The sequence below is a fragment of the Nematolebias whitei genome, chromosome 1, assembly GCF_014905685.2.
Source record: "Nematolebias whitei isolate Nwh7 chromosome 1, NemWhi1, whole genome shotgun sequence".
Lineage (NCBI taxonomy): Eukaryota > Metazoa > Chordata > Actinopteri > Cyprinodontiformes > Rivulidae > Nematolebias > Nematolebias whitei.
Window position 1 is genome coordinate 26249737 of NC_056498.1, and position 10436 is coordinate 26260172.

At 42.2% G+C, this 10436-nt stretch overlaps 2 protein-coding genes across 2 annotated transcripts; both read left to right on the plus strand.

The window, feature by feature from the left end:
• Positions 1 to 267: 267 nt before the first annotated feature.
• On the plus strand, positions 268 to 5202 carry LOC119416110 (5,6-dihydroxyindole-2-carboxylic acid oxidase). The gene is made up of 7 exons (XM_037683302.1): positions 268 to 783; positions 1888 to 2210; positions 3003 to 3207; positions 3316 to 3483; positions 3565 to 3744; positions 3835 to 3981; positions 4434 to 5202. The coding sequence occupies exons 1-7, from the start codon at positions 435 to 437 to the stop codon at positions 4616 to 4618; spliced, it is 1557 nt and encodes a 518-aa protein (XP_037539230.1). The 5' UTR covers positions 268 to 434; the 3' UTR covers positions 4619 to 5202.
• A 392-nt stretch (positions 5203 to 5594) lies between these two features.
• LOC119416122 (leucine rich adaptor protein 1-like) lies at positions 5595 to 9957 on the plus strand. The gene is made up of 2 exons (XM_037683314.1): positions 5595 to 5804; positions 9543 to 9957. Exons 1-2 carry the CDS (start codon positions 5595 to 5597, stop codon positions 9930 to 9932), a joined length of 600 nt encoding a protein of 199 aa, XP_037539242.1. The 3' UTR covers positions 9933 to 9957.
• Positions 9958 to 10436: the final 479 nt, after the last annotated feature.

Sequence of the window (10436 nt, forward strand, 5' to 3'; positions counted from 1 at the left end):
AAGTTATAACCATGTATGGATGAGCATTTATGGTTAAAAACCTTTTTATCCACGTTGTGTTGCATCCCCCTTCCCCCCTCCCTTTGGCAGCTGCATTTACCCTCTGACTTTTGGAGGCACAATCCTCTGCATGACCGGATCACACTACCTTCCTTCCCTCCAGTAGCAAACATGAAGCTATGTGATGGAATCACGCGGGAGTCAGAAAATCCTGGTAGTCATGCGCTAATCCGGTATTTAAGGTCAGAGCTCCAGTGCTTTGGGGGCAAAGAAAAGAAGGGGACTGTGTGGGCGTTAGGAAACAGGAGAGTTTTACATCAAGCTGGTGTGCTGAAGTGATGCAAGTTGATTTTTGGTGAAAAACTTAAAGAAAGTCTGTGCTCACAGGTGATTTCCAGCTGTGTGGTGAAAATATCCGACATCATATTGGGATCATGTGGCAGTTTTTGGTACTGGTGGGCGCAGCGGTCGTGAGCGCACAGTTCCCCAGAGAATGTGTGACACCAGAGGGACTCAGGAGTGGACAGTGCTGTCCGTCCCCCCAAGGATTTCCTAATGACCCCTGTGGCTCCGGCGCGGGGCGAGGACAATGTGTGTCTATTGCGGTGGACGCTCGTCCACACGGGCCCCAGTACCCGCACGATGGACGGGACGACAGGGAGCGATGGCCTATTCGTTTTTTCAACCGCACCTGTCAATGCAATGGGAACTTCAGTGGTTTTAACTGTGGACGATGCAAACATGGGTGGACAGGGGTCAACTGTGATCAGAGGGTCTCTGTGGGTAAGTGTTAAATGATTTAAAGTATTTGTTTAGAATTGACAAAATGCACTTTAAACACAAAGTACAAATCCTAACCCTAAGCCTGGTTGAGTAAGTCTTCTGCAGAGCTCTGTGCCAAACCTTGAGCAGCTATTGAGCATAAAGGAGAGATCACCAGGAAAATCTTAACAAAACCTAACCTCATTTTTGTTCATTTACCCTTTATTTATACAGGTAGTCTCATTGAGCCACGAGAACTCATTTTCAAGAGAGACCTGTTTAGGGAGCAGATGGTGGGGCTCAGGGGCCCAGGGTGGGGCGAATGAGGGTGGAGGCAAGTGTGGGTGTTTCATCTTTTCCACCCACATTTTGATGTTGATGGTACCGGGAGGTGAACCTGCAACTTTCCGATCACAAGCCCATCTTCTAACCTCTGCACCACCACTCCCCCCAAACCTCAAAGACAGACTTCAATCCTTCAGCCCAACTTAACCTTTTATTTATGTGCTTTCACAACGATCTCAACCTTAAAATTTACCCTTGACCTTCCCATTGAGCCCAACTATAAGCCTCATTTTAAATATATTTCTCGATAAACCAAGCCCTAAACTGACCTTATTTTGTATTCAATACTACAGTATTTTGTATACTTTATACTAGTCAAGTAATCACAGCCTAAACTATACCTTTTTTATCCACTTTCCTAGTCATCCCACCCCTAATAGTTAATTTATGTCTAGCACTAAACCTACTTCCCGCTCATCTCTCTTTTCTATACATATTATTTTCTCACTATCTATCCTTTTCATCTTTTTTGTCATTACCAATCATACAACACAACAACCATAAATGCAATACAAACAGACCTAGTTGTTGTATAACCATCACCAGACACAGTACATCTCAAATTACCTATGCAATCTGAGGGTTAGATCTATGCAACGTACACAACAAAGTAAAAACCAGCCCAAGTCTCAACCTGATCTTCAGCTGAGCTTCTGTTGATCTCTATTCCAAATTTTGAGCTGGTATCGAGACTCGAGGGAAGATCACTAAGAAGAAAATCTCACTAAAAACAAACCGTAAAGACAGATTAACTCAGTCCTGTTGTCTTTAATCTCGCAGTGAGGAAGAATGTGATGCAGCTCAGCAATGACGAGAAGCGCGCGTTCGTGAACGCCCTGGACCAAGCCAAGCGCACGGTGCACCCCGACCTGGTGATTGCCGTGCGGCACTACTCGAACATCTTCGGCCCCGACGGGAACACCACTCAGTTCGAGAACTGCACCATCTACAACTACTTTGTGTGGTCCCACTATTACTCGGTCAGCAAGACATTCCTGGGCGCAGGCCAGGCCAGTTTCGGAGGGGTGGACTTCTCCCATGAGGGCCCTGGTTTTGTCACCTGGCATCGGTTTCACCTGCTGCAACTAGAGCGGGATATACAGGTGAGAAAGTTTCCGCAAATGCAAACCTATTTTTCATATTTAACATTTGATTAACTGCACTGCTCTTTTCACTGACTTGCTCTATTCCTCTGTTTATTTTGCAAAACGCATTCCCCCACAACTGAATTGGCGAGGAAATTATAATTGACTTAGTAATGTCACGCCTTAATGAGCCAGACTTGAGGTTGATCTGCTTCCATTTGGACAACAGTTCTCTCGTGAATGAGAGGAATTATAAGATGGTACAGTGGGCAGTCTTAATAATCCCTTTCAGTGTGACTAGTATATCCATCTAGTGGCTTACAATTATGAGCAGAAAATGAAGCTGTGATGTGAATTTGTCTGGCAGGGTGTCACACTTCCACAGAGAAACTCCATCCTTATCCTGCGCAGGACGCAGGTTTGTGCTGGAGCTCCCTAATTAGGTGCCTTTTGTTCAAACCTGGCAGAGTTTGAAGGAGAGCTCGTTTTTTTGATCCTGAATCGTGATATATTACATCCTCTCTATGGAAAAAAAAATGTATGAGCCTCTGAACTGTGAGGCTGACTATTTTCATCTAAAAAAGTACCTGTCTTAAACTCACATTTCTTGTCGTTTCTTTGTAATAATGTGAGCTTCAAGATAAGATTTGATGATGCTCAATATAATGACTTTTACAAAAATCCTTAAAACTGTTTAAAAACGGGATCATTTCTAAGTTCATAATGGCCACAGAAATCAGTCATCTACCTAATAAAATAAAACCCTGTGCAACTTTTGATTCAGTGCTTCTGTTTATACCGTACAACCAGGACATGTTGCAAGATCCGTCTTTTGCCCTACCCTACTGGAATTTTGCCATCGGTGGAAACACATGTGACATCTGTACAGATGACCTGATGGGAGCCCGAAGCAGTTTTGACATGAATTCTCTGAGCTCCAATTCCATCTTCTCTCAGTGGAGGGTCGTGTGTGAGAGCGTAGAGGACTATGACACACTGGGAACCATCTGCAATAGTAAGACACAGCGGCTCTCTCAGGATGTTGTTGGTCTTTATTCTCCAAAATGATTTTTTTTAAAGTACATTAAGTGACGTTTTTGCTTTGTTTACTTGTTCTTTTCAGACACAGAGACAACTCCCATCAGAAGAAATCCAGCCGGAAATGTGAACAGGCCCATGGTCCAGCGTCTCCCAGAACCCCAGGATGTTGCTGATTGTCTGCAAGTGAACACTTTTGACACGCCACCCTACTACTCTACCTCCTCTGAGAGCTTTAGGAACACAATCGAAGGCAAGTTTTTATTTTTATTTTATTTTATTCTTCTCACGTTCTTGACAGCATTCATTCATACTATCTATGTTGCTTTGGTAGGTTACAGCGCCCCCAAGGGGAACTATGACCCCATAGTGAGGAGCCTCCACAACTTGGCTCATTTGTTTCTGAATGGAACTGGAGGGCAGACTCACTTGTCCCCCAACGACCCCATCTTTGTCCTGCTCCACACCTATACTGATGCCATATTTGACGAATGGTTGCGGAGACACGGTCCAGGTGGAGTTAGGACTTAAACCCATCTTGAGCATGTATTTGAAAATGGAAATAATGAGCTTTTAAGCTAATTGAAGCATTTTTTTTTAACAGATTCATCCGTGTATCCTGATGAAAATGCCCCAATTGGTCATAACAGAGCCTACAACATGGTGCCATTTTGGCCTCCGGTGACTAACTCCGAGATGTTCGTGACTGCCCCTGAAAATCTCGGCTATTCTTACGAAGCTGAATGGCCAGGTTTGAGTTTTTAATTTCCTTTAAGACATGAATCCTTTGAGCAGCATGGTGGCTCAATTGGTAGAGCTCTCAGTGAGAAGGTCGCCGGATCTTTCTGGGTGGAGTTTTTCATGTTCTCTCTGTGCATGCGTGGGTTTTTTCCAGGCACTCCGATTTCCTTCCACAAAACAAAAACATGTATGTTAGGCTAATTGATAACTCTAAATTGTCCCTAGGTGTGAGTGAGTGAATGGTTGTTTGTCTCATTTGTATCTCTGTGTCCCTGTGATGGACTGGAGGCCTGTCCAGGGTGTCCCCCGCCTTTCACAGAGTCACAACTAGATATGAGCACCAATGACCCTCACAACCCGAAAAGGAAAAAGTGGGTAAAGATCATGGATGAATGGATGGATGGACATGCATTGAGAAGATGGAGCTAGAAAGTAACTTGTTATTTACCTCTACTTTTTTAGGTCAGCCTTTCTCTCTGACTGAAATCATAACCATGTCGATAGTTGCCGCCCTTGTGGTCGTCGCAATCATTTTTGCCGCCACCACGTGCGCCGTGCGAGCCAGGTCCAAGATGGAGGGCCACCAGCCTCTGCTCGGGGACCAGTACCAGCGGTACGACGATGAGAAAAGCCAATCAGTGGTCTAAGACGGCTGCTTGAGAACAACTTACGTGCCTCTTCTTTTTTCGTTTTTTCCAGTAAGAACTACGTAGTTTGTTCATCTGAATCTGTTCTCAATAAAAATAAAGTATGTTTTGCAAAAACTGCTATAGTTTACATACATACTTTGCAGTCAGAGTAAGTCTCCCGCTCATAGGAATGTTTCCAGAGTTAGACATAACCAGATGAATTTTAAAGGTGATCCTGAGTGTTTTGCAATTTCTCTTTAAAGTTATAGAAAGTGTGATATCACCCATGCAATAAAAATGTAATATAAACTCCAAAATATATATAACCATTGTGTCTCAGTTACCTCTTAAACCAGTTTTATGTGCCATAATGTCCATCAGGAGGTGCTGTAGTTCAAGCTCTGAATCTTTACTTGAACAAAGTTTTGCTTTGTTTTTATGACTTGTGTAGATAAAAGTGAATATACCTAAAATGGTCTTTAAAAAAAAACAATATATAAACCAAGGTGGTAATTCAGAACCTGTAGCTGGTGTATACATATTTCACTTTGTTTGAGTTTTTACTACCAAATATTAAAAAGTTCCTGTACTAATGTTACTGTGTGTAAATGTTTGTGATTCTGGGCGCACATTAAAAACTAATTAAATGTTTTTTAAATTATTATTATTTTGCCCATCAGAAAAAAAAGAGAAGTGTGTGGGGGGATACAAGCTCACGTGGCAGCTAAATGTTAGCTTAATTTTCGGACTTCCGGTGTTTCTAATTTAAAATGAGCAACAATTTGCTCCTAATGAGGGTTTAGCTTCACCATTTACCTGCCGTGGTGTCTGGTTTCAGAGGAGGTTCCACTCGTGGGAGGGTCCACGGTGAGTTTAAAGCGTCCTGCTGCCGGTTCAGCAGGAGGTCTGACAAAGAGGCGCGAGCTGCTTTGACGAGCGCGTGCTCTCTCTCTCTCTCTCTCGTGGATATTCCTCGCGCGCCTGCTGCTCCGCCATGGACGAGAGCAGCGGCAACTTCTCGCCCGAGCTCAAGGACTTGGAGACGAAGCTGGGTCGGAAAGTTCCGGACGGTCTCGTGCGGTCTCTTCTTGCGGGGGGGAAACGCAACGAGAAGTCGCCTCATTTGTCGAGCTGCAAGTTCTGCGCGGATTCTGCGGATTTGGAGAGACTGCAGAGTAAAATGTTGGTGCTCAGACAGGAAATGGTGAGTTTTAGTCAGGTTTGCGGTTCCGTGTCTGTTAGCAAAATATCTCCTGAACCGCAGGATGAATTTACCTGAAACTTCCAGGAAATAATCATTCGGTGTATGTTTGCAAGGCTTTAACTTTTGGTGTCAAGCCCGTTCAAGTCATTTTTATTGATACTGGCCTATAATTTAACGTGGTAGTAGCTGAGACTGATCTCAAACACATACACTCGTCAGAAAACAAATTGTGCAACATCTTTGATTAATTTTTTTTTTGTTGCCAGCAACTATTTGTAGTCTGTGTCTGTTAGCAAAATAGCTCAAAAACTACTTGACGGATTTTATTGAAATTTTACGGGAATGTTTTTTGGATGTTCATCAACGACTGTTTAACTTTTGGGGGACAGTGGTCGTCCCTAAAATAAAGTGATGCCCCCTAACTGGCTACTCTTGCCCAAACTTTATTTTATCCTCAGGAGTTCCAAGCTATTGCATGTGCATTTTTAATTTCACTAGTTTAAGATTAGTAGAACCTTTAAACATATAGAATTGTGTGTGTATATATACATATTTAATTTTTTTAATATAGTCCCACTAAGGAGGACCTGTCTAAAACCATGTCCTCAGCATGCATATATACACTGGGTCTCAGGAGGAAATGCTGTACATGCAATATATTTATATAAATTTAGGAGAGGACAAGATTCAATAAGCTGAGTGATGACTAATAATATCTCCCAACTCCTAAATTTGACATAAGAAACTATATGACGGCACCATGACAAATCTGAAATTCTGTACTGGCTTTTGTTTTCAGTGACCACACACACAGACATGTGCGTGCACGTTTGTCTTTCTGTCTTTACGGGAACTTTGCATGGACTTCCATCATTTTTCATTCATTTCTATAACCTGACCATTAGTTGGTACCATGGTACTGTAAGCGGTGTAGTTCAGTCAGCGGCATGGTCTTGTTAGCAGGTCCCTTCAGCAGCATGATGATGATGATGATGATGAGGATTGCAGCAGCTGCTTCCCAGACTGCCCTCCATAACCGGATCCAGCAGACAGAGAACATCCACGGTTCCCCCACAGAGTTCTGTACTAGTACTAGTACAAACCTGACTCATCCTCGATTCATACCTTAGTCCTAAACCTAATCCCGAACCCACCAACGACACTTGAACCTTTATGGGGATCATGCATTGGTCCCCACAAAGAGCAGTTGGTCCTCACAATGTAGTATGTGTTCAAAAATGGGCCTCACAAAGTAGCATAAACAAGCATGTGTATATACACACACACACACACACACACACATGGGTATCCCATTAAAGAAAATGAAGCCGTCACTCTATTTTCAAACCAAATATAAAGTAGGTAGTGATGGTTTAAAACTTAAGCACAGTAGTAGATGTCCACCTCAGGTAATCGACCTTGTCAAGCCTATAAATGGTCATAACTAAGTCCGTTTTTTCAAATATTGAGCTGAAATTTGATTTGTTTGAAGCTGAGCATCCATCCCAGTAAATACTGACGGCGTCTTATTTTCAAAGGCTTTGACTAAAACAGTTGTTTCCGTTTCCCAATGTAAGAGGATCTTCGATTAAAGCTGGCGTGAAAACGGGTGGAAGATATGCATTCCTTCAAGGAATGCTAGGTCTTTCTTTCTGTTGAGTCTCTTGCATGTCACATTAGACGTCCTGACCCTTGCTTCACATCTGTTTTATGACCAACCCAGTCACTCTGCTCTGTTTGCTGGGGTGCACATCTGGAAAACACATTACCGGTAATTTCTTGCAGGAACAGCCCGTCATTCAGCATTTTTGCATTATATTGGAGCTTAAAGCAGCCCTGATGAACAGTTTGTAACAAAAATATTAGATTAGCTTGTTTTATTTTGATGCCACAAGTCAAGCATTGCGTTTTTTGCTAAACTATCTTGACTTGCTTTTTAAAAGCGGCTATTTTACAACTCCAGAGAACGCCATCGTGTCTAACCAGCTGCCTCAACGCGTCACAACCGTGACATGATGTTACAGCTGCCCATTTGCCGTTTTTTGTTTTGTTTTTTCTGAGGGAGAATCTCTCTAAAAGATACCCACAAAGTCCCGTCCACTTCCACCCCGACAGAACAGCGTGGTTTGTTGAGGCGAGAGTGTTTAATCAATGGCCACACTGTAAAAACAGCCATATCTTTCTTTATCATGGACAGAAAACGCTGTCTCCAGGCTGTGTAGCCGCCAGTTAATGTGACCAAACAAAGACCGATAGTCCAAATAACAAAGGGACTGAGTGTTCTGGCCATGAGACAACTTAAAAATGCTAACAGTTCTTTAAAAAAAAAAAAGAAATAATTCAGCTTGCATCTTAACGGCTCCTTCTAAGGCAGTGGTTCCCAACCCTGGTCCTTGAGGAACGCCATCCTGCATGTTTTAGTTGTTTCCCTGCTCCAACACATCTGATTCGGTGATTTCATTACTTCAAGTTCTGCAGACGCCTGCAAATCACTCATTTATTCATATCGGGTGTGTCAAAGCAGGGACACAACTTAAACATGCAAGATGGTGTTCCTCAAGGACCAGAGTTGGGAACCATGAAGTTCATGAAGTTGATGACATAATTAACTCTGAGTAATAAAGGTGCTGCTTGAGGCTTGGTTTGAGCTATTATTGTGGCTGAAAACCAAGATTTGCACTTCTCACTGTTTATAAAGAATATAACGTGCAATGTAATAATGCTAATTTATTTATGCCCCGTCCACACCACTCTAACATTTTAGGTAAATTCAATTGTTCTCCAATTTTCTGGCCTCTGATCCACAAAACGACAGTGGCAGAGTCTAATGACCCAAACCGTTGTTTCCTGAAGTATAAAAATGTTGCAAATAAGCCACGTCAAATGTTGGTGGCTAAACAATAATAGCCAACAGCTAATCCTGAAGCTAGCATTTTAGCATTTAGTTTAGCATTCCAAACAAAACAGCCCCAACAACCAGTATTGCGTCATTATGTCTCAACAGTTCAGGAGGGTCATTTCTATAGTTTATGTAAAGATCCAACCCACAGCAAGAAACTAACCTTAACCTTTGAAGGTTGTAATTAAAAACATTTCATTATTGAGTTATTATTTTGACATTCTCTTATCTCAAAAGCTTCAAAATGATATATATCTTGTTGAAATTTGACCGTTTATCACCTGGAGTAGCAACAACTAAGTTTTATTCAATGTTTGTTTAATAAAAACACTTCTTTTTTTTAGTTGACATATGGGTGATGCAGTAATGATTAGATGCCTATACCTGTCAGTTTTACAGATATTGAGCTACAGCTAGGTGTGGTAGTAGCCGAGTCATCCACAATGCGTACTCTGAATGCTAACAAGATCTCCCTTGAGATCCCACACAACTATTTTTGAAATTTGACCTAAAGCAGCCATACGTGTAGCATTTCAACACAAGATTTTAGTTTGAAACTCTGGTTTGGAATGTTAAGCTAAATGCTAAAACGCTAGCTTTAGGATTAGCCGTTAGCTATTATTGTTTAGCCACCAACCATTTAGCACTCTAATGCCAAAATCATGTTTTTGGTCTTCTGGTCATAGGTGTAGGTAAAAATAAATGTATAATTTTTTTTACAAGTAAAAATGATCTCCACCATCATGTCTTATCAGTTCATGCTAACGTGGTAGTCACTGGACAGGTATGTGGGTGGTATTTGTCTTGTCTGTGCTAATCTGTTTATCTCCTCAACGCAGGCAAGCCTGCGAGCCATCGACGTGAAGCTCATGCAGCAGCTCATGACGATTAACGAGGGCATCGAGTCCATCCGCTGGATGATAGAGGACAAAGGAGACGTTGCCAGCCATGATGGCAGCCTGACGGGCAGCTTGTACAGCCTGTCGGACAGCCAGGACGGCTCCTCGCTGCGAGGCAGCTTCAACAGCCTGAACGACGGTAACGATGACGGACTGGACGGTCTGTCTGTGGGCAGTTACTTGGACACTCTGGCAGAAGACCTCCCGGATGGCCCCTCACCCACAAACCTTGACTGCATTATGGATAAAAGTGTGATCGATGGAGACGCCTTCACTAAATCGCCTCTGAAACTCCGGGTGGAATCGGAGGAATACTACTGCTTCAGATAATGACGATAAGCTCAACACGGACTACTGAGGGAGGCGCGCTGTGAGCGAAATAGACTTTGGAAATACTTTTAACTCAGCTTTCAGTTGATTTTTCTGTCCCACAGGTTTAAATGTGCTCGATTTTAGCAGCCAAAGTGTTTTTTTTTTTTTTTCTTAAAGCTATTACATCTCTGTAACAATAGCGTTCGACTAAAATTAAAGCGATTTAGTTCAGGCCTGTTGAAGTGGAGTTGTGTATAAACAATATCTTACTTGGTTTTAGAAAGTTCTTTGTACTACCTCAGTTTGGAGAAATACGGTTTAATTCTGACCTGATTGACCAGTTAATCCAAGGACCAAAGTGACTTGCTGTTCTAAAGTAACCATAATCTACAAACAAATACTATTCTTATTAATGCAAACTCAGTTTTATACTTTTTAAATGCTGTCAGATTTGCATTACATGCTTATTATCAAAGACTATTACATTATTTTTGTAAGAAGTGCTCTATGCTGTACCGCAAG

Bases quoted from the DNA above. Each gene is read 5' to 3' on its own strand.
- LOC119416110 (XM_037683302.1), top strand. From the start codon at position 435: ATGTGGCAGTTTTTGGTACTGGTGGGCGCAGCGGTCGTGAGCGCACAG. The intron at 3,745-3,834 runs GTGGAGTTAGGA...TTTTTTTAACAG, and splicing joins GTTGCGGAGACACGGTCCAG to ATTCATCCGTGTATCCTGAT. The intron at 3,982-4,433 runs GTTTGAGTTTTT...CTACTTTTTTAG, and splicing joins TTACGAAGCTGAATGGCCAG to GTCAGCCTTTCTCTCTGACT.
- LOC119416122 (XM_037683314.1), top strand. From the start codon at position 5,595: ATGGACGAGAGCAGCGGCAACTTCTCGCCCGAGCTCAAGGACTTGGAG. The intron at 5,805-9,542 runs GTGAGTTTTAGT...TCCTCAACGCAG, and splicing joins TGGTGCTCAGACAGGAAATG to GCAAGCCTGCGAGCCATCGA.